The following is a 24,929-nucleotide window of genomic DNA, read 5'->3' on the forward strand; positions in this document are numbered from 1 at the left end:
AAATGCCTAAGGTTGCTCGTGCTTTCTGATATTGGATAATAACCCTAGAAAAGTATCATATTACTGTCTAATCTACCTGAAGTATCTAGACAGCTGATCCATACATCTCTTTCTCCTCAATAACGGTTCTCTTGACTTATCAACCACTTGCTTTCACTTCTTTTAAGTTCAATCAATTTTTATCTTTTATTCTTTTGTAAACTGCATAGAACTTCACGGTACTGCGGTATATAAACTGTTATTATTGTTGTTATTATTATTTTGAGGCGAAACAGAAGTGCTTTCTGTCGGGAAGTAAGATATCGGATAAAAAATGATTGCTGCTGCAGTTTGAGATAAGTTTCTCTGTGTGTAGCATTTTTCTTGTTCCACGTTACCAAGAATTGTTTCCTTTGAGACCAAGCTGTTGCCTTTATAATTAGTTTTAGAGAGATTGGATTTCTATTCACACATTTTGATGCACGAGACAAAACAAATGTTGAAAAATGAATTTTTGAAATGAATGAAAGTATATTCATATATTTATGTATGGAGTTTTTTCCAAACCAGTGATGATACAGGTGGCTTAGGGCACTTGCATAGTCCCGGCTGCCTGTGTATGAGCAGTGTTCTCCCCAGAAATTTTTTCCAGCTGGGTGGCATGAAAAAGTAGCCGGGTGGGGCAGGACAGGGAAATTTGGTGGTGGGGAAAATTAAGGGCTCCTTTTACTAAGCTTCAATAGCGTTTTTAGTGCGTGCAGAATTGCCACGCTACACAGCTAGAACTAACCGTCTAGCATGTGCGACAATTCTACGCGAGCTAAGCGCGCGGTAAAACCGCTATCGCAGCTTAGTAAAAGGAGCCCTAAATGTGTACTATTTGTATTAGTTAATTATTATTAGTTATTTTCCAATGTTGTTCTATAATATATATATTAAATTTAAGAAGTATCCAATTCTAGAATAATTAGATATTTGCCCTCTTTCAAATGGTACAGAGCAGCGTCTCTCAAACTTTTTTAACTCCGGCACACTAAACGGAGCAAATGTTTTTTGTGGCACACTAAATGCAGCAAATGTTTTTCATGGCTGGAAAAAATTTCTGGGGAGAACACTGATGCCCTTATTTTCAAGGTCCAATCACATCAAAGAATGATGCTTATCTGGGCAGTTGATAATAAAAAGAATGGATAAGATAACATGAGAAGTGAAATTGTCATGAATCAGAGGGATACATACCCTGTAGGTCCTAAAGCAGGCTTGTGGATTAGATATAAACTATGAAGGCAGTGGCATAACTAGCATATGTGACACCCGAGGCCCATCATTTTATGACACCCCCCCATCTGTATGAAAAACATGATTTTTAGTAACAATCCACACATCACACAAGAGTGTGCCTAGGAAAAGGCAGCATCTTACATATTGCAGTGAGCAGTGTATCAATACACCCATTGTAAAACTAAACAAGCCAGACTAGTACAGATCAATCCTACACAGTCAATCCTAACTGAAAACCATAGAAAGATGACGGCAGAAAAGGGCTATAGCCCATCAAGTCTGCCCACTCTACTGACCCACCCCATTAAGTCTAAGTGCCAATGTCCTAGTTCCCTATCTCTACCCTCGTAAGGATCCCATGTGGATGTCCCATTTATTCTTAAAGTCAATCACGCCGGTGGCCTTGATCACCTGCACTGGAAGCTTGTTCCAGTGATCCACCACTCTTTCTGTGAAGAAATACTTCCTGGTGTCACCATGTCTTTCAAACACACCTTTGCCTAGTATGGAATATGTAATCACAAACTAACCCCTCTCCCTTTTACAAAACTGTAATGTGGTTTTTAGCTCTGGTGGTAACAGTTCAGACTCTCATAGAATTCTGAGCAATTACCACCATGGCCAGTGCTAAAAAAACGCTCTACAGTTTTGTAAAAGGGGGGGATAAAATAGAAAAACGTAGACAAAGGTTAAATTGAACTACCAAGAAGCTGGACTCTGTATACAATGCAACACCACAGAAACAGCGATGCATCTCCCCTAAAGCAAAAAAATAAATAAATATAATTTTTTTCTACATTGTCTTCTCTGGTTTCTGCTTTCCTCATAGTCTTGACACTCTCTTCCTTTCATCCACTGTGTACCCTCTCTCTGCCCCTTCTATATGGCATCTTCTCTCCTTGTATTCCCCTTCCATCTCTCCCTACACCCCTATTATTCTGGCATCCATCTTCTTCCCTTCCGTCCTTCAATGGTCTGGCATCTCTCTCCTCTTCTTCCCTTCCCTCTCCCACACCCCTATGGTCTGGCCTCTTACTTACTCTCTCCTCTCCCTTCCCCCCACTTCAATCAGCATCTGCCCCCTTTCTTTCCCTCCAACCCAATTCCATCCAGTATCCTTCCCCCTTATGTCTCTCTCTCCTTTCCCTGCATACCAATTCCATCAGCATCTGCCCCCTTTCTCTCCCTCCACCACCCTTCCTTACCATTCTGACCTCCTCTTTCTCCCTCCACCACTCTTCTATACTCCTCTCTCCCTCCAAACCAGCAAGTTCCCATGATGACTGCTTCTGTTGCCTCTGGAAGATGTAAGTGACGTTGGAGGGGGTGGGCCGGCAGACACAGGGAATTGCAGCAAAGTTCCGCAATTCGGGAGGCAGAGGCGGCAAATGCAGTCATCTTGGGACCTTCCTGCACTTCAGTGCAGCTGCTGACTCTGCTTCAGAATAAATACGGCAGCCGTGCTGAGGTGCAGGTGCTATTTAGAGCAGCTTGGAAGGTTCTGGATCCAGCCGGCTGGCACCCGGGACGGTCTGCCACTGTATGAGGGGACAAAAATAGAAAGAATGGATAACTTGACCAATTTAGACATGTCATACAATTATAACCACAAAAATACGTCATAAAATGTAATTCTAAACTCAAAAGACTCCAGACGAAAAGCATACTATAGAAAGGAAACCAGAAAAGACCAAACCCATAGTACTAAGATCCAAATGCTAAAATCGGACATGTCCATTACGAAGAGACGTGTGAATCACCGCTAATTATAACGAGTGAGTCTTTGACATATGAGACGGTAACGGATAGCCAGATCTGGTGAACGGAAGTGACAAATACTGGAGCCAAAACCAGAGCACCGTGATGAAACTTGAATATGGATACCTTGCATTTCTTGGCGTTGAAGCCCAGCTGTCAGGTAGATGACCAACGTTCCAACAAAATATTGTGTAAATTGGAGCCGCTCACTATGTTACATAGTTTGGCGTCGTCGGCGAATAGTGTTATTTTACCTTGAAGCCCCTGAGTCAGGTCCCCTATGAATAAGTTGAAAAGGAGCGGTACTCCACTTGTCACTTCTGACGTTTTAGAGAGGGTACCGTTAACCACCACCCTCTGAAGTCTACCATTGGCTATTTTTTGGGCTTGCAAGCTACTTTTAAAATGACCAAGTCAAAATGATCTACTAACAATAAAAATTTTTTAAAAAAAATCACAAAGCACACTGTAGGCAGAGAAAATGTTAATAATCATTCCTATTCCGGGGTTTTCTCAGAGGTCAAAGCAGATGACTCTATGCACTGTCACCTCACTAACAACCATACAAAAATAGACAAATATACCCCCTCCCTTTTTACTAAACCACGATAGCAGTTTGCTGCGCTGAATGCCCAGTGCTGCTCTTGACGCTCATAGGCTCCCTGCGCTAAAAAACGCTATTGCGGTATAGTAAAAGAGAACCATAGTGTAAAATATAGACAGCAGATATAAATTCAGACACATTTTGATCAGTAAATTTAAAATAAACTCATTTTTCCTACCTTATTGTCTGGTGATTTCATGAATCTCTGGTTGCACTTTCTTCTTCTGACTGTGCATCCAATCTTTCTTCCCTTCTTTCAGCCTGTATGCTTCCTCTCCTCCTGACCTCATTCTCCTCCCCACAACTTTTTCTTCATCTCTTCCTGCCCTTTCTTTCTTTCTCTCTTCATGCCCCATTTCTTTTTTTCTGTTTCTCTTCCTGCCCTCTTACTTTCTTTCTCCTTGCCCACCCCCAAGCCACTGCCAATGTCACTGCCATCGGGGAACAGGCCCCAAAGCCGCTGGCCGCCGCCCCCACCAACCTCTGCCTACTTTGGGCTGACCAGCATTCCTCTCCCCGATGTCAATTCTGCCGTCGGAGAAGAAGGCTGATCGGCCCAAGATCACAATTGATTGGAAATGCTGCCGGGTCCTGCCTTCGCGGAAACTGAAAGTAGGCAGGACCCGGCAGCAAGAAGAGCAAATGGAAAGCTTCACTGACCTGTCTCCCGCCTTAGCCCGTAGCGAACTTATGCTTCGGGGATGGAACATGTGCGTGCCGGCTTCCCTTCTCTTCCCCCCCCCCCCCCCCGGACATAACTTCCGGTTTCGGAGAGAAGAGAAGAGAAGCCGGCACACACACATTAAAGCCCCGGAGCATAAGTTTGCTACACCTAAAGTGAAATCTTCAAGCCGGCTTTTTTTTTTTTTTTTTTATGTTGAGCAGCAGCGGAGGCAGCAGAATTTAGCTGGGCGGTCATCTAAATTACCCGGGCGGACCGCCCAGCTGAAAGGCCCTAGGGAGAACACTGATGAGGTTTGTTTTTCTCCATTTTTGTATTTATTTTTTCTGTCCATGTTGTTTTTTTTATGTGATATGAATGAAGCCCTTCTACTAAACTGACTATACAGTACGTTCTAGATATATATTTTTTTGGATATATATGACTGTACCCTTATAAGAATTATCCTTAGACTCTAATGCCATAATTACACAATGTTAAAGGTGGTTGTTAATATATTGAATATTAATATTGCTAATTTGTAGAAGATTCTGTGAACAATTGGAAGCCAATGAACTTCTTTAAGAAGAGGCGTCACATGATCAAATTTTTTCCTATTTGTTATAATCTTAATTGAGGTGTTTTGAATTAGTTGTAATCGATGGATTTCTTTAAGAGCTACTCCTTTATAGAGCGAGTTGCAATAGTCTAACTTTGAAATGATCAGCGAATGTGCAAGGATATTCAGTGACGATGAGTCCAAAAAGGGGACAATTGATCTTATCATTCATAACCTCCGGAAACAACCTCTTACTACTGCACTAATCTGATTATGATATGTCAATTTTTGATCCAGAATAACCCCTAGAACTCTCTCCTACATGAAACTCAATCCAGTTTTAGACCGTTATTCAGTACTGAGACAGTAATTGCGGCTATTTTAGACAATCTGCGCCTACTGTTTAGTAAGGGCCTTAATGCCCTGGTTATGCAATTCGATATGAGTTCTGCCTTTGATCTAGTAGACCACGGGAAACTGCTACAATGCCTAGACGCCATTGGTATCAGGGACGAGATGCTGAATTGGTTCCGTGGCTTCCTTATGTCCCGCACTTATCAAGTACATTTTAATTATGAACTTTCAGATACCTGGAGCAATCCATCCGGTGTGCCACAAGGGTCTCCGCTATCTCCATTGCTCTTCAACATCTACATGTCCTCAGTAGGCACGTAGCTAACCCAGTTAGGGATAAAACTATTTAGTTATGCAGATGATTTTACGATCATCATCCCATTCGTTAATTCTATCTCTGAAACTATTCCTAAAGCTTCAGAAGCCATAAACGTGATGGAGCACTGGATGACAACCTTTAGGCTCAAACTTATTTCAGAAAAGACAACTTTCTTTGTTGCTTCGCCACATCCGCTTGACACCAAATCACCACTATGTATCAATAATTTTAATTACCCTATCCAAACTACCATAAAGATACTAGGTGTAACTTTGGATCAGTGCCTAACCATGAGAGACCAAGTGGGCTCCTTGATCAGAAAGGGATTTTTCACTCTCTGGAAACTCAGATCCATTAAAGCTTATTTCGATACAGCGGCATTCAGAACCCTAGTCCAATCCCTCGTACTGAGTCTACTTGACTACTGTAACATCGCCTATTTAGCAATTTCCCAAAAGAACATGCAGCGTTTACAATTGATGCAAAATGCAGCGGTCAAACTGATCTTTGGGCTGAGGAAGTTTGACCACGTGACACCCTACTACCGGCAGCTGCATTGGCTGCCAATGGAGGAGCGCGTAAAGTTTAAATTTGCCTGCTTCTGCTTCAAAGCACTACACGGACTTGCCCCTAAATATATAACTGACCTTTTCATCTTCTCAGCCAGCAGACACAAGAGAAGCTTACATTCCAACTTCGTTTCCCCCCCAGTGAGAGGTTGTAAACTGAAAAAACACCATGAACATCTTCTCTCGCACCAAGCAGCATCATGGGGTAAAGACCTAGAACAATTGCTTTCACCCACTACTTATGAGGAATTTAGGAAACGTCTGAAAACACACCTGTTCCTAAAGTATCTAGACAACTGATCCTCTCTTCTGTCTCCCCTCTATAGCGATTAACTTGTTCTATTGATCACTCTCTCCTCAAAAATGGATTTCCTGTCCTATTAACCCTCTTTCTTCCTCCCCTCTTAAAGTCAATCGATTTGTACCTTTGCTTAATCTTTGTAAACTGCATAGAACTTCACGATATTGCAGTATATAAGCTGTTATTATTATTATTTTAGTGACTTCCTGCAATTGGATATTATTTATGTTTATTGAAGCGGTGAGTTTCAGTCCTTCTTTCCAAGGGAAATGTATTATTTTTGTTTTATCTGTATTCATTCCTAATTTATTTTCATCAAGCCAGTCAGACATTGTACTTAATTTCTTATTGATATTTTGAAATTCCTCTGTGGAATATAAGTCTAATGGAAGCAGGAGTTGAAGATCATCTGCGTAAGCGAATGCTGAAACCCAGTAGATTAGCAGAGAGTCAGCAGAGGAGCTAAAAAGATGTTAAATAGTAGGGGAGATAATATTGATCCCTGTGGAATGCCATAGTTGGTAGATATCAGGTCTGAAGTGGCATTATTAAAGATAACTTTTGATGATCTTTTCGAAAAATAAGATTGAAACCATTGTAGCACAGTATCACTAATTCCTATGGATTTCAGTCTTTCTGAAGGAGATGGTGATCAATGGTGTCGAATGCAGAAGAAAGATCTATGGATATGAGGAGAACAGATCGGTGATGATCTAAAAAATAAAGGATAGCTGTAGTCATACCTATCATCAAATGTTCTGTTGAATAGTATTTCCGGAATCCTGTTTGATTAGGATGTAATACTCCTGTTTTATCTATAAATTTGGATATCTGATTGAATAGTACCTTTTTGGTTAATTTATCTAGGAATGGAATTTTAGCTTTTGGTCGAAAATTTGTGATGTCGTTATGATTTGCCTTTGGATTTTTAAGAATTGGGTGGATTAACACTATATTGGCTTTACATATGTTAAATTTGGCTTTACATATGTTAAATTTACATATGTAAAGATTGGCTTTACATATGTTAAATTGGCTAGATTGGCTTTACATATGTTAAATTTGTCTAAAGATATAAGTGATCCAGCTTTCTGTGTTTCGCTAGATGCAGAAAAAGCTTTTGATAGAGTGGAATGGTCCTTTATGTATCAAGCAATGGAATGGTTTGGAATTGGATCAGGATTCATACAAATGATTCAAACATTGTATAGCTCCCCTACTGCAAGATTATATATTAATAATAACTTTTCAGAATGTTTTAAGTTGCAGAGGGAGGTTAGACAAGGTTGTCCGCTATCTCCTTTGCTTTTTGATATTGTATTAGAACCCTTCTTATTAGCAATTCAGCAATCAAGGGAGATTCAGGGAATTCCTCGTAGAGATCAGGAATATAAGGTCTCTGTTTATACGGATGATATTTTGCTTTATTTGAGGAATCCTGAAACGACAATTCCAAATTTACTTAACTTGATTAATAAATTTGGAAATTTTCAGGTTATAAAATAAATTGGAGTAAATCAGAAGTCCTTCCACTCAATGTTTATTGTACAAAAGGATTATTTGATACATTTTCTTTTTTCTGGAAAGATGAAGGAATAAAATATTTAGGTATTTGGATTAAAAATACATTAGATGAGACAATAAAAATTAATGAAAAAATATATTACAGAAGGTTACTGAATTATTTGAGCATTGGAATCCTTTACATATTTCATGGTGGGGAAGAGTTCAAACAGTTAAAATGATGATTTCACCTGTGGTTTGTTAGCAAATGGGAATGATACCAGTGTTTTTTCAGGGGTCATTTTACAAAAAAATAAATAGTATTCTTACAAAATTTATCTGGCAAGGTAAAATAGCTAGAGTTGCCTTAGTGTCTTTACAAAAATCAATTGGAGAGGGAGGGGTAAATTTTCCAAATTATTATAGGTATCATCAATCCTATATTATGTGCCAAGGTATGTATTGGGTCCTCCCAGAACTCATGGAAAAATTACCAGATTGGTTAAGGCTGGAATGGCAACTCATGTCTCCTGTAAGGCTGTGTCATATTATTAGTACTAAAATGCCTAGGCTGTATAAAGAAAATAAATTATTAATTGACACCTGGAAAACTTTAAAATTGATAGATAATTTAACTTCTAATCCAATTCATAAATCTACAAATCAAACAATATGGCTTAACTCCAAGATTCAAATTGGCGGATTTAAGCTTGTCTGGAAGCAATGGTTAATAGCAGGAATTCATACTCTTGATGATGTAATGTCTAATGGTAAACTGCTTGATTTTTCACAGTTGCAACAAAAATTTGGCTTGAATAAATCACAAAGTTATAAATGGCTGCAACTGAAGCAGGTCATTCAGGCGGGGTTCCCTGAATGGAAAAATCTTAATAATCAATATAGTTTAGAATTCCTATGCTTTCAAGCAGACTTTCTGGGACACCAGGCCGCACAGTGGTACAAATTAATATCTGGATTATTGAAAAAAAAACAAAAACCAAGGAATGGTCTTAGAGACATTTGGAGCATTGAGATTAAGCACAAAATTACGGCATCTCAATGGCCACGTATTTGGTCTTGGAGGATGAGATGTACAATGTCTCCATCTATGAGACAAACGTGGTTTTTCTTGCTGCATAGAGCTTTCTGGACCCCTGTTCGTTTAAAAAAATTAGATAGCTCTAAATCTGATAAATGTTGGCATTGTCATCTTGAAGCAGGGACTTTAGATCATTTGTTATTCTATTGTCCATATATAATAGAATTTTGGAAATCAATCTGGAATCAAATTAATTCCCTATTAGAAAATCATGTGGCATTATCATATGACACAGTTTTATTTGGTATTGAAATGAGGGCTAAGAAACAAATCTCATCTAATAATAACAAGTTATTGCTAATTTTAACTGGGGTTGCCATTCAACAGAACACTTACAATTGGAAGAATTGGAATAGACTTAATTATTGTTTTTAGTGGAACTCTGTATGCACCTTCCAGCCAGCCAGATCGGGTCCAGCGTGGGAGCCCTGCTCCGCCCCCCCCCGATCCAGCCGGGACACAGAGGACACACATTTAAAAGGCCCAGCGCTTGCACCTTCCAGCCAGCCAGATCGGGTCCAGCGTGGGAGCCCTGCTCCGCCCCCCCCGATCCAGCCGGGACACAGAGGACACACATTTAAAAGGCCCAGCGCCTGCACCTTCCAGCCAGCCAGATCGGGTCCAGCGTGGGAGCCCTGCTCCGCCCCCCCCCCGATCCAGCCGGGACACAGAGGACACACATTTAAAAGGCCCAGCGCCTGCACCTTCCAGCCAGCCAGATCGGGTCCAGCGTGGGAGCCCTGCTCCGCCCCCCCCCGATCCAGCCGGGACACAGAGGACACACATTTAAAAGGCCCAGCGCCTGCACCTTCCAGCCAGCCAGATCGGGTCCAGCGTGGGAGCCCTGCCCCGCCCCCCCCGATCCAGCCGGGACACAGAGGACACACATTTAAAAGGCCCAGCGCCTGCACCTTCCAGCCAGCCAGATCGGGTCCAGCGTGGGAGCCCTGCTCCGCCCCCCCCGATCCAGCCGGGACACAGAGGACACACATTTAAAAGGCCCAGCGCCAATGGCGCGCTGCCGTTCGGCGCGCCAACAAAGCCTGCGCCTTAGTGAGCGCCTTCGTGGAACGCCTGCGTGGAACGCCGGGGCCCCAAAGTCCAGATCACCAGAACTCCTGTCGACCTCCAAGTCAGGTAACAGCATCATATCTGATCTTCTCACTGTTAATCTGATACTGCAAATCTTGTATTTATTTGTATCTTGTATTTATTTTCTAAAACAAATAATCGGACTCATAACCAACACTCAATTATCTACCTAAAACCGGCCAAACGTGACAGGACTTTGCCTGTTTAATCCTCCAGTGACGCCTTCACCTCAACTTCACCACATCACCATGATGCCCCTTTATAACAGCTTGTGGCTACTCCTTATTATCTTACACTTACTTAGCTCAAGAAGCAAGGCGACCCCCCCTTCCTTTTCCCTCTTTCCCTCCCCTACTCTATCCGCACCTTTAAACCCAAACCCCCTCCAACCCCCAACAAGACTACCTTCGATACTCAAGACCCTACACCTTCAGAGATCCCGATCTTAACTACATTCCACAGACCTTCCAGACCCTATATCAAAAAAACCAGAGTACTAAAAAACATTGCTCCCTCCCTCCTCCCCCCCTCTACTCCTCTAATCTACTCCAACCTCAGAGGTTCCTACCTAAACATAAGATCTATGAGAAACAAATCCCAGTTAATCCACGACTGGCTCACCGACACCAACCCTGACTTCGTCCTACTAACAGAGACTTGGCTACTCTCAGATGAAGACATTATCATCCAAGAATGCCTCCCCCCTAACTTCAAAATTCTTTCCTTAGCAAGAGAAAGAGGAAGGGGTGGGGGTCTGGCTGTAATCTTCAAAGACAACTTAAATTGCTCCATGCTCAGCTCGAAATCCTCCCCCACCTTGGAAATCCTCGCTCTAAAGCTTCAATCAGAACTGCTATCCGATTCCCTCACTATTACTCTAACATACATCCCACCCAGAAAATGGACAGCAGCCAAAGAAGAATTTCAGGAGTTCATGTTAACCAATTCACTTTCGGGCCCTTACAACCTCTTATGCGACGACCTCAACCTACATTTAGAGAACCCAGATCTACCGGAATCCATCGAATGCTGGTCCTTTCTAACCTCCCTAAGCTTCCCTCACTCCCCTCCAATATCAACCCACACAAAAGGCCACCAACTGGACATTGTATCCCTGTCTAAATCTCATTCAGCAAACCCTACGATCCGATGGACATCAGCAACCTGGTCAGGATGGTCTCGGGGCTAAAGGGTCTCCCGTACGAAGAAAGACTGAGCAAATTGCAGCTCTACACTCTCGAGGAGCGTAGGGAGAGGGGAGACATGATTGAGACATTTAAGTACATCACGGGACGGATAGAGGTGGAAGATGATATCTTTCTTCTCAGGGGACCCTCGACCACAAGAGGACATCCGCTCAAGCTCAGGGGAGGGAAGTTCCGTGGAGACACCAGGAAATACTTCTTCACGGAGAGAGTGATTGAGCATTGGAACGAGCTTCCAGTGCAGGTGGTCGAGGCACGCAGCATCTCAGACTTCAAGAACAAATGGGATACCTATGTGGGATCCCTACGAGGTCATGCCAAGGGATAGGGTCACTAGGACTGAATGAGCGGGTCAGTAGAGGGACATTATAATTACAATTATTCTTTAGGGGGTCAGTAGATTTAAGAGGGTGGGTAAATGGTGTGGGCAGACTTGATGGGCTATGGCCCTTATCTGCCGTCATCTTTCTATGTTTCTATGTTTCTATGACTCACTTTGGTCTGACCACAAAATATGCAACTTCGAGTTGGAATGGCAACAGACATCAACCACAACAAAAGCTAAACACAATCCCACATTATTTAAAACAAGCAGAGGCAAACTCAAACCCGTAGAATTCTGGTCTCACTATGACATTACCCACAACCACGATGAGGACCTTAACCTCTTCATGAACTCCTGGATCTCCACCAGCACCCAAATCCTAAACGTAATGGCCCCAATGAAGAAAAGAAGGTTCAGACCTAGAAACCTATCGGGCTGGTTTGACCCAGAGCTCCTTGAGATAAAGAGAGAACTTAGAAGATTAGAAAGGAAATGGATAAAGTTAGGAACTCCAGAATCCAAAGACGCCTGGCGCCAAAAGCTAGCTAACTACAAAAACACCATCTCTAAAAAGAAAAAAACCTTCTACACCAACATTATAGGCAACACCTCCTTAAACAGCAACAAACTATTCAAACTAGTCAACGACCTGTTCGACACCCACCCCTACACAAACCTAGCAGAAGACTCAACGATCACAGCAGACGCCCTGGCCACTTTTTTCAACTCAAAAATATCTAATTCAAGACTCGCCCTTACAAGCTCACAAGACTCCCACTGGAACTACTCCATCCTCCAGGACCATGTCCCTTCCTCCAAAGCCGACATGAGCTGGCCCTACTTCAAGGAAACTTTTTTTTTTTTAAATCGTATTTTTATTAACAGTGGAAACACACCGCCCATCAGGGCAGAACAACAAACTTCTGTAAGTCAAAAGCAGTTCAATACAAGTGGAGTGTCAGAACAGAATCAAAGCCTCCCCCAGGTATCCCCCCTCACAGGTACAATATGCATATAAGCAAAAGAAACAGTAATGGTAGCGGGGGGCAAAGTCAGTTAAGGGCAACAAAGATGAATAGGCCGCCCATCCTGGACAGCGATCTCCCACCGTGTTTTTATATATACCCTATAGATATCCCACAAAACCGCACAAAGCTCAGAATACCATTCACATACAACAACATCCACACCATTCAAACCTTCCACTCATATCCCCAGACATCTCCCGTCCCTCCCCCCACCTTCCCCCCCTCCCAGGACACCAAAGAATAGCAGAGAAAGAAGATGAATGTTAGGGGTATATCAAGGGCCCAGCCGAGGTAGCGCAGAATAAAACCAAGCTAAGTTAAGCGAGCTCCAGTTCCCCCTCCTGTTCTTGTGATGGCAACAGGTCCCGCAGCCTCACCCATAAGCCAACGTAGTGCTGCTTAGACACGCTCAGCGATCTAGCATAAGATTGAATTTCAAACCGAGCCATTTCCCGGAGTCTACTCCTCCAGTGAGGTATCGGGGGGGGCTCCTCGGCCGTCCAATAAGTTAAGATCAGCTTCTTAACTACGAGAACATTATAAAAAAATCTACATTGGGGTGTGGTGAAACCTTGATCCTGGAGAGAGGTCTGCAGACCCAGGAGAAGAAACCCATAGTCCCATTCAACCTCGCGCTGTACAGCTCTTTCCATAAGGGAGAGAGCCTCCCTCCAGACACTCCAGAAAAGAATGGAGATATGTGCCTGCTCTATTCTTGCACTTTACACAGAAACCACTATCCCATAATCCCATGCGCGCCCCCCTCTGGGCCGTGAAATAGGCACGGTGAAGGATCTTGAACTGTAGTTCTTGAAAATCTGCAGATTTAGTGTATGAGTATAGAGTAGCAAAGCATGCCACGAACTGTGGTTCAGAAATATCCTGTCCCAAGTCCCGAGCCCAGGAAGCGCGCACAGGAGAAAGTACCGACAAAGAGAGAGACGATTTGAAGATTCAATACCAGTGCGCAAGGGAGTTGGTTACGGGCGGTGTGGACGAAAAAAGGGTGTCCAAAGGGCCCTTGTCCCAGACCCCAGTACCTCCTCTACGTTCAGCGTCCCAGTAGTGGCGTACTTGAAAATAAGAAAACAAGTAATGTAGGGGAAGACCCCACGCGTCCCGTATTTGCTGAAAGGAGGGGAACCCGGCGGAGGACAGTTCAAGTATATCCTCCATCATCGTGCAGCCCCGAGCCGCCCACTGCTGAAATACAGATCTACCCCAGCCCGGCTGGAACCTGGAATGTCCCCCCAAATGGATAAAGGGAGATGTGTCAGGTGGTAAGTGCTGTCTACGCCGCCACCAGCGCCACGCCATCCTAAACGGGCGTAGAAAACGGAAACAAACTAAATATTGTCTCCCAGGATCGTCCTGTCGGTGTAATATATTCATGAAGTGAAAAGGGGAACTCCAGCCCGCCAGCCATCCCTGGGGGGAGTAGCGAAAGCACCCTGTGTAACCCTCATGAATCCATCGGAAAAGGGACGCTACATTATAAAGCCGAATGTCCGGGACATTTAGTCCCCCCAACGATTTATCCAAGGTAAGTTTGGACAACGCGATCCGAGGAGCTCGGGACCTCCAAATGAAACGGGAGATTGTAGTTTTAAAAGCAAGTTCGTCCCGCCTGGTAAGCCATAGCGGCATAGTCTGTAAGGGATACAAGAGTTTCGGTACCAAAACCATTTTCACTAGAGCCACCCGTCCCAAGATTCTCAACGGCAGTTCCTGCCAGGTCTGACACAGCTTTCCAATTGCCTCGAGCGGGCGGCAAATATTTGCATTATAAAGTGTAGGCAGGTCAGTGCTGAGATATATTCCAAGATATCGCATTGGTTTGGTCGTGGGTGCTATAGGCAACACCACATGCCACAGCTCCGCCTGGCGTCCTGTTAGCATCAGGAGTTCCGACTTGCTACAATTAACCTGTAAACCCGACAGTGCTCCAAAAGCTCGAATCACCGCCAAAGCTCTGGGCAGGTGGAGGGGGACCTGATCCATATAAAGTAAGATGTCGTCCGCAAACAAGCTGATTTTACATTCCTGTCTCCGTACTACAATGCCCGTAAGAGTCTCATCCTGCCGGATCTTAGCTGCGAGCGGCTCAATGGCCAAAAGAAAGAGGAGTGGGGAAAGAGGGCAGCCCTGCCTCGTACCTCTCTGCAAACCAAAATCCGCAGTGAGACCCCCATTTATAAGTAAATGGGGTTATGGTACAGAGCCGTCACCCAGGCCAAAAACTCGCCCTGGAAACCACCCCTACGCAGGACCCAGAAGAGATAATCCCAGGAGATGCTATCAAATGCTTTCTCCATGTCCAATCCTGCCACCGCCTCCTGGCCACCACGGCCAACCCTGTCATGAATTGCCCCCAATACCTTCATCAGGTTCATGGAGGCGTAGCGGCCCGGTACGAATCCGACCTGGTCGGGGTGAATGAGATCGGGGAGAAAACTATTCAGGCGTCGCGCCATAGTCGCGGCCAAGAGTTTAATATCCTGATCCAGGAGTGAAATTGGACGAAACGACCCCACCAGATCCGGGTCTTTACCCGGCTTTGGGAGCAGGACTATGTGGGCCATGTTATCCTGAAAGGAACCACCCGTCCGCGCCACCTCGTTATACATTGCGCTCAAGGGCTGCGCTACGAGATCTTCAAGAATGCGATAGTATTCAGGTCCAAACCCATCCGGCCCGGGTGCCTTCGCTAGTTTGAGGGACCGAATGGTGGCACGGAGTTCAGCTTCGGAAATGGGCTGGCTCAAAGAGGCAGCCTGGTCCTCCTCCAGGCACGGTAACGATAAGCCCCTGAAAAAATCCCCGAGGGCAGTCTCGTCCAGTGGTCGTTTACCATATAGGGTCTCATAATACCTGACAAACTGTTCCGCTATTTGGCTCTCCCCAGCATGTCGAGTTCCCCTAGCATCGCGGATGGAGGTAATGATTTGGCGTTTCTTGTACGGTCTCACTAGGTTTGCCAGGAGTTTCCCCGTCTTACCCCCCCACCTATACATGTTATACCGCTGGAACTCAAGGGTCTGCTCCGCTCGCTGATGAAGTAAAGTCTCGATACGTTCTCGTGTTGTCTTGTATTCCTGCCTTTCAGAGTCCGATAAAGAGGCGATATGAGCCCTGCGGAATTGGTGCAATCGTCGCGTGAGCGTCAAGAGCTCCGCTCCCCGGGCCCTACGTTTGGCAGCAGTATATGCTATCACATGTCCCCTCAGAACTGCCTTAGAGGCGTACCAGTAAGTTATCGGTCCAATGTCAGGAGTATCGTTAGTGGCCTGGTAGTCTGCCCATCGGGCTCTTAAAAATGTCCGAAATTCCTGATCATGATACAGGTACAACGCCATTTTCCAAGAGGAAGCCTTGCTGCCTGCTGCAAGAGTCAGGGTGAGGTCCACGGTGGCGTGGTCCGAGATCGTGGAGTCCACAATTTCCGACCTAGCAGCCCGTGAAAACAGTCTTTGGTCAAGTAGAATGTAATCCAGTCGAGCATACGCTTTATGGACGTGGGAGTAAAAAGTAAAATCCGATTCGAACGGGTGTAGTGCCCGCCAGGCGTCCACCAGGTCTAATTGCTGTGTCAAAAAGCCCACCCCCCTGTTGTCATGATCTCTCAGGCTACCCCTAGGAGGTTTGCAATCCACCCCTGGGTCTGCAGTGATATTCATATCCCCCCCCAGGATCACCTGATAGTCCGGGTAGGCTGATACCTGAGATAGGAGTGTGGAGAAAAATTTATGACAGTAAGTGTTTGGGGCGTATAAGTTACAGAACAACAGTTTTATCCCCCAGAGGTCCCCCAGTGCAATAACATATCTCCCCTCCCGATCAGTCAGTTGTTTATATAGGACAAACGGCAACCGCTTATGGATCAAAATAGCCACCCCCCGCCGGCGGCCCCCTGAAGTAGAGGAGTAGACATCCCCGACCCAATTTTTCCGCAATTTAGAGTGTTCAATCTGCGTTAGGTGGGTTTCCTGCAGAAATGCCACATCCGCTTTCAAGTTTCGTAAGCTGGCAAGTATACGAGAGCGCTTTACTGGGGACCTGATGCCATCAACATTAAAGGTAACAACCCTTAGGTCAGCCATAGCAACAAGAGGGTAGCGGTGCGCTGCGCAAAAACCCAGGGGAGGAAAACTCATCCATTCTCCACCAGCCAGACGCGCAGTTGTCCTATACAGAAAGAGCAAATAGGCCCAAGCGAAGCCTCCCAGCTGAGCTTCGCGGCCCGTGTTATCTTTGTGCCCGTTATGCCCACCCCCCATACCCCCAAACAACCCCCCTGTCCACCCATTCCAGAATCAGCCATACACCCCCAGTCACACTCCCCCACACAACCCTCCCCCCTCCCTCCCCCCCCCCCACCCTCTCTCCCCATGCTGAGCCCTCCCCACCAGCATACATACCCAAATATGTATCCCCCAACCTGCCCGGAGCCCTCCCCCCCCCACCCACCGAAAAATCCCCAGTTATATAGTCCCTGCTGTTAAGAATAAAACAGAAATCTAAATACAAACAGTGAACAAGGGAGAGGTAATACCAACAAGTCCAAATGAACCCTCCAGAGCAACCGCGTGCTGCTTCAAAGAGGACCCCATCCGGTTTCGAGGGCCAGCACTGAAAAGTCAAGTAGAGTCCTCCAGGATGGGATATAGCCAGGGAGAGTGCAGAAGGCCGCGGGAAAAACTCAGGCACCGAGGCCCCACACATCCGTGCGCGGGTCACCGAGGCTGCTCCATCCACCCGGGTCCGGAAACCGGTTCCCTGCAGAGGGCGTGAGCCCTACTACCGCATCAGCTGCTAGGGTCTCGCGGTCCCACGATGCTCGCATAAGCTTTTCAAGCAGGCGTCCATTCCACCTGCTAGGTTCAAAAGGACTCCAACACAACTCCATGAAGTAAACAAGCTTTAGATGCAGGTGAATCTCAAGTCAGCAGCAACCGGTCAGGATAGCATTAGGCGGGTAGAGTCGCCAGGAACGCCTTGGCCTCCTCCCCGCTGCTAAAAGTGAGAGTCCGACCCTCATGCCAGACTCGGAGTTTCGCTGGATAAACCAGCGCGAATTTAATACCTCTGTTGTGTAGGTCAGTGCATGAGGGCGCCATGAGCTTACGTTGGGCCGCCACCCGCATGGAATAATCATTGAATATGAGCACTCGGGATCCCTTGTAATCCAGGGCCCCCGCCTTTCGAAAAGCCCGGAGAATGAGTTCCTTTTCCCTCCAGTTAGAGAAGCGGGCAATGGCAGTTCTCGCCCTCCCCCCCTCCGTGGGCCGATTTCCAATATGGTGCGCCCTTTCGCATGCGAAGGTCTCCGTGCCCCCGGTCAGGTTCAGAGTCTCAGGGAGCCATGTGCTGAATACCTTATAGAGTTCCTGCTCGCTCACTGTCTCCGGGAGCCCGACCAGCCTCAGGTTGTTCCGACGGCTTCTGTTCTCCTGCTCCTCCAAGGCCTCCAGTAACTCCCGGGACGTTTTTTTCAGGTCTTCCACCTGGGTAGTCAGCGTCGCACACGTGTCCTCCTGGTCGGACACGCGCTGCTCGACCTCCATCAGGCGCCGGCTATGGGAGTCAAACTTTTCGTGCATTTCATCCACCGCCGACTGGATTTTATTAAGTTTATCTGCCAGCACCGCCGTGACCGATCGCGTGATGTCGGTAATCCAGTCACCAGCGGGGATAGTAAATGTGGCCTGCTCCGCCGCCATCTTGGAGGGGGTGAGAGAGGGCTTATCCCGGGTGCCTTTTGCTTGTTTAACGGGCATGCCCCGTGCCGCCGCGATCGCTCCGGAGGGTCAGTAAAAGAGCAGAGTTTTATTCCCTATCTCGCCTGCCTGTATCCGCAGTGGGGACGCAAAAGAGTCGGTATTATCGCCGGTTTAGTGGGAGTGAGGCAGGAGCTCTCCGTTCGTGCGACCGCTCAGGCAGGTTGCATCACGTGACCCCCACTTCAAGGAAACTGACTGGCAAACGTTTACCAAGTACTACAACAAATATGCGAAATCTTACTGCAAACTAGACCCCTGCCCCCCAAATGTGATGAAATCTGCCCCCATTACCTTCAAAACCAAACTTCTAAGCTGGATTAATCTACAATTATCCGCTGGGAAATTCCCAGAAGACCTGGGCCAAATTATTATTACCCCTATAAAAAAGAACAAAAAAGAAACATCCAACATCATCTCCATCTACAGACCTGTTGCAAACATCCCTCTGGCTGTCACATTAATGGAAGGCATAGTAAATACTAACCTAAACAATTACCTAGACAAATTCAACTTACTTCATCCCAACCAATCTGGTTTCAGACCCGGCTTCAGCACCGAAACTGTAATGGCCTCCCTCCTAAACTCTCTACACTCTCTCCTGAGTCAAGGCTCCAACGCTCTGATCCTCCAACTGGATCTAAGTAGTGCCTTTGATCTAGTTGACCACCCCATCATGCTGAACTGTCTGGAATCAATAGGCATCTCAGGAAACACCCTTACCTGGTTCCTTGAATTCAGATCCTATCAAGTACTCAAAGAAGACAAACTCTCCTTCAGCTGGAACAACAACTGCGGACTACCCCAAGGCTCCCCGCTATCACCGACCCTCTTCAACATCTACCTCATCTCACTGGGTCACCTACTACAGAGCTTAAATCTCACCTTCCACATTTACGCTGACGACATCACCGTCGTTCTCCCACTATCCGATATCTCACCAAATTTCATCATTCACCTAGCCAATATCCTAAACCAAATAGAACTTTGGATGAAGGCCTTCAAACTCAAACTGAACACAGAAAAAACTAAATTCTTCCTAGCCTCTCCCAACGAGCAGATTAAAGACAACATGATCCAAGTGAACGGCAAAAATTACGAAATTGCCCATTCTATTAAAATACTAGGGATTACCCTTGACAGACATCTAACACTAGAAAAACACACTGATCTAATGTTCAAAAAATGCATCTCTACTCTTTGGAAACTTCGCACTATCAAAAAACTCTTTGACGAGTCATCCTTTTGTCTACTAGTACAAGCCTCCATCCTGAGTACTCTGGACTACTGCAACATCATATTTTTGGGAGCTTACAAAAAGTCACCCCACAAGCTAAGACTAATCCAGAACACAGCAGTCCACCTCATCTTCGGGCTAAAAAAATGGGAACATATCTCCCCATATCTCCAAATTCTTCACTGGCTGCCAGTAGAATCCAGAATACTTTTCAAGTTCGCCTGCATCAGTTTCAAAGCCATCTTCGGAATGCTTCCAACTTACCTAGCTTCCCAAATCCTCACCAACTGCCCACAAAAGATCTCCCGCAGAACTAACCTCTTCACTTACCCATCCCTGAAACCATGTCACTACATGAAGTACCTAGACAGAATGCTTTCATTCCAAGCAGCCAAACTGAACACATGGCTAGCAAAACCAATACTCGAGGCCACATCATACACTGACTTCAGAAAGTCTCTGAAGACCCTTCTCTTCAACACCACCTAAGTTTCTCCCCCTCATCCAGCTATATCCCCTCCAAATGCCCACCCCACCCTTCCTTCCCCCTCCAACGCTTATGGCTGGGCTCCTCTCTTACTCACATTGTTTATTTCCTCCCGTAATTCAGCGTTTAACTCTTGCATCCTGTTCAAATTGTAATATCCTGTATCTTACTGTAAACATCCTGTACCGGTCCACTCTGTAATTTACTTTATCCTATGATAAACCTCCCCGGTACCTGCTCACTTTGTATTAACCTGTATCGTATTGTAAACTTCTCCTGTTCCTGTTCACTTTGTAATATCCTATTCAATTTGTATTAACCTGTATCGCATTGTAATCATCTCCTGTTCCTGTATCTTGTTCCTGCTCTCTTTGCAATATCCTCTCCTCTCTGTAAACTTCCCCCATTATCGCTTCCACATTGTAATTCCCTGTATATTATTCATTGTAATTCCGACTTATTATGCACACTCTTCCACTTAGCTTATGTATCTCAAATCCCTGGTTCCAATTCCTAGCTTATTTCCTGTCCCAAACATATGTATCTTGTTGTAAACATATGTCTCCTGCTGTAAACACTGCACGACCTTCTTTGTAAACCGCTTCGAACTTATGGTATAGCGGTATATAAGAAATAAAATTATTATTATTATTATATATAAAATGGAAAGGACACTAGCTGTCCAAAAAGGAAATTATAACAAATTTCAAGATGTGTGGAGGCCATTAATAGATTATTGTAAAGATTAAAAATATTATTCCCTGTATAAAATTTTAAGACATTAAGAGGGGAGGGGGGGGTGGGTATTTTTGATTATAATTGAAACAAATCATTTTCATAAATAAATAAATAAGGGAGGGGGTAATATTTTATATTATGATGATTAATTATAGGATTTCAAGTGTATTTGAATGCTTAATTGATAAATGTCAATATTGTACTTGATTTAAGATTTGAAATGAATAAAGATTAAAAAAAAAAAAAAGAATTGGGTGGATTGTTGCCTGTTTCCAGGATTTTGAAAGGAATCCTGTTTCTAGGCTGCTGGTGATGATTTTATGTATGAATGGCCCTAACTTATTGAACAGACATTTTAAGACAAATGGTGGGATAATATCCGATTTATTGCTTTTTAGGTTTATGGATTGAAATAGCCGTTGTATGTCGCTTATAGATGGTACATTGAACCAGGCACATTTTGAAAAAGGCAAAATATTATCAGATTCTATAGGGTCTATTTTAGTTTTTGATCTGAATTGACTTCTGATATGGTATTAGTCAAGGATGTAGGGTTAATTTTGGTTGAAATTTAGGGCTCCTTTTACGAAGCCGCGCTAGCGGCTTTATCACACACACCCTTTTTAGCTCGCTTAAACCTCTGCGCTAGCCGAAAAACTACCACCTGCTCAAGAGGAGGCAGTAGCGGCTAGCGCGGCTGGCAAATTAGCGCGTTCTATTACACGTGTTAAACCTCTAATGCGGCTTCGTAAAAGGAGCCCTTAGTTTTCACATATATTTGTGCTAGAAAATGAGGAAAAGGAAATTGAATGTAATTATTGATAAAATTCACTTTGCTCTGATGGAATTAATATACAGTACACTGGCAGAATTTTGTGTGAGTTGTACTACATTTGGAAGGTGGCCTTGTAAACCAGAAATGAAATGTTGTAGCAGAGATGTATGTAGAAACTGTTCATTAAGCTTTAATTTTGCTTTAAGTGTCTAAATTCTTTTCAGAAAATGAGATCTCAACACTGAACCAAATGTCATGGTTAATGAAAACAGCTGCAATAGAATTGCGTGTGACATCACTGAATCGCCAGCGCTCCCATACACAGATACTTCTCCATCTACTGTTGGATGACATGCCTGTGAAACCTTATTCAGGTAATTAGTTTGGGGTTGGTGAAAGAATGTAAATCATGAATCAGCTGAAGCGAGTTCACACTCACTATTGCTGTTCTTAAAGGTGACGAGTCAAAACCATATGAGACAATTGTGTGTGTACAATGCCGGGCAGACAATTGCACGCAGGACATCAGCGCGCTGGATTAAAACACAATTTTAAAGTGCTCCAATGGTATGTGTGTGGGGTAAACCCCCCACTTTACTTAGAACTGTTTCACTCCCATTGGGGGTGGAGGAAACCCCCTCATTACAGAGGAAACTGTAATTTTTCCCTGAAAAAGGCTGTTTACTCTATAATAGGGGATTCCCCCCAACACCCCCCACAATGGGAGCACCAACAGTTCTAAGTAAAGTGTGTGTGTGTTGGGGGGGTTCCCCCCAACCTCCCTCAGAGCGCTTTAAAATTGTGTTTAATCCACTGCACTGATGTCCTGCACGCGATTGTCTGCCCGGCATTGTCCGCGCAAGATTATCTCGCACGGTTTAGTCTATATACCGTTCTTAAACGGTCTTCGTGGCTTTTGTTTAATACAGTAGAATCTCAGCTAACCAGAATTCAATTAACTGGCACACTCAACCAACTGGCAACAAAAAATTGCTGGTAAAAAAAAAAAGAGGCCTCCGTTCCTCAGACAACCTTCAAACTACCCGCCTCCTTCCAGTCCCCGAAGCAGTAGAAAACCACAAATCTCCCTCCAGCCTTTGAACTAGCAGCAGCAGCCATCCTGACAACCCCCCTTCCTCCCTCGGCCCCGAAGTAGCAGCCAATCCTGTCAACACCCCTCCCTCCCCTACTGAAGTAGTAGCAGCAGCCAGTGAACAAAGAAAGCACCATAAACAGGCTTCTTCTGGCCAGCCCCGACAGGGCCTTTTCTCTGCCACATCACTTCCGATACAGCAGAAGAATGGCCATGATTTTTTTCTAATTGAGTATTCTTGTACAATAACCTCTGGAATCTACACCATAGGGTAATGTAACTCTTCCAGCTTTAAACTGTAGGGAATTAAAACCAATATTCTAGTCCCTTCGTTCTAGTCATCTCCTCTTAACACCCCTGGAGCCTCAGTTTTGTTTCCTACAATCCTTGGCTGTAGGATCTTGTCTCTTCTGCTCATGATTTATTATTTTCTAAATGCTAGTCAATTAATTTATATTTGGCGTGGGTCTTGCCCTAGTGTCGTAGATTCACCCTGTGGGGACATTCTTCGGTGGGAGATTGCAGACTTTTATATTTATATTATCTGCTTCTGGGGGGTTACCTGTTAGTAAAACTGCAGTAAGCCCCCTGGACAGCCTGCAGGTCAGATCGGGTCTTCAGAATCGGGAGCCATCTCATCCCGAGTTCGTCCACTAAGGGGTAAAGCACAGGCTGATCGGTTCCATAGAGGCGTGAATGGAATCGAGACCGGACCGCATATCTTCCCTATTTATCCTGAGAGGTACTGGTAATCACTGTCTGAGGTGACAGGGAAGGTGAGGCGGTCAGAAGACCTGAAATCCAGCTCCTGAGGTATTGAAATTAGCTCCTGAGGTATTGATCTCCTTGCTTGCTCTGTGTTTAGCTACTGATTTCTATAGCAGCACATGCCACTGTGAGTCTGTGTGCATGTTGGATTGGGGATTTTTTTTTTTGGGGGGGGAGGGTCCTCAAAAGGGTTTTTTGGGTGGTTTCCCTGTATGTTCTACTCCATCCCCCCACCTGTAAAATCACAAAATCACAATTTTCCCAAGTTCTGTGTTTTTTTCCCCGTGCCGTTTTAGGGCAAAATTGGCACCCATGGCAGCCATCTTGAATTTTCTTTAAAACTTTTAAAAGTATATTTTTGGACCTTAGGAGCTTCATTTTCACTCCAAACTTCACAGATGGTCTCCTCAGGACAGGCTGGCATGAATTAATGCCATAATTGCTGCGGATGGCTGCCTGATTCGCAGCCATGTATCATGTGTTCTGTGGCCCATGAGGGGGGCAAAGCATGTGCAAATCTCACGCTTTCCTTCTCTGGAGAGGCCCTGTTTACTTCCGCTTTGACCAGAGACGTGATTAAAGTGTCTAGTGCACCTAAGAAGGTTGCAGAGGGAATTTCTGCGAAACACAAGCACAGCTCTTGAAAAAAGTCTCATAAATTTGCTAAGCACTCTAAAACTGATGCATGCAGAGCGTCCTTTGCCACTGGTGAATATTTCCCCCCAGAATTTGTGAATATGATTTATCAGGCTTTTTTGGCTAAAAAGGCTATGCCTGTTTCTTCCACTTAGAATCCAGTGCAGCAGATGGGGTCTGCCCCTCCTCTGGATTCCAGAACATTCTCCAAGATCATGGTGGTATTGGCAGCTCACCTGCGCTCGCAGGGTGTCCTAGTCCATCCATGCCTGGATGATTGGCTGATCAGGGCCCCCTCACTGTCAGAGGGTTGCAGGGCGATTCACCAAGTGGTGCGCCTGCTGGAGCATCTGGGCTGGGTGGTCAATCTGAAGAAGAAAAATTTATATCAGGAGGAATAATTAGTTTAACTCTGTGATGAAGATCAGTAAATGTTTTCAATGATCACAGCTTTTATAAACAATAAATCATAAATAATATTCTTAATGAAATGTGAAGTGCTCAGACCTTATAACCTGTGTTTTTTAGTGTTATCACCAAAACTAGGTTAACAAGGGGACCATCATAGCCTTCACAGTCCCCTAACCACCTGTAATTTGTAAAAGAAAGAAGATGTACTTATCTTAGCCAGGTGGTCGTTGGTAATGTTAATCCTCGTTGAGACCAACTTAAACCATGTGAAGTGACCTTAAAATTTTTCTCAGCTTGTACTGTTCAGCCTATGGTCCCAGTCCCCCCGACCTAGGTTTCGTCTCTTTGTCAGGGAGGGACATTAGTGCTA

General features: G+C 44.8%; 1 protein-coding gene across 5 annotated transcripts in view; it reads left to right on the forward strand.

Moving 5' to 3' along the window:
• Nucleotides 1-24,929, forward strand: part of NUP205 (nucleoporin 205) — a 1,504,202-nt gene that overhangs the window by 827,033 nt on the left and 652,240 nt on the right. For all 5 annotated transcript variants that reach the window (XR_004540594.1, XM_033957880.1, XM_033957883.1 and 2 more), the window contains exon 24: nucleotides 21,876-22,025. Coding sequence is in view for 4 of the 5 variants with exons in the window: in XM_033957880.1 (XP_033813771.1) it covers nucleotides 21,876-22,025 (150 nt within the window). In the remaining variant the exon portion in view is untranslated. The remainder of the gene's footprint in view (nucleotides 1-21,875; nucleotides 22,026-24,929) is intronic.

Source organism: Geotrypetes seraphini, chromosome 9 (genome assembly GCF_902459505.1).
Source record: "Geotrypetes seraphini chromosome 9, aGeoSer1.1, whole genome shotgun sequence".
Classification (NCBI taxonomy): Eukaryota; Metazoa; Chordata; class Amphibia; order Gymnophiona; family Dermophiidae; genus Geotrypetes; species Geotrypetes seraphini.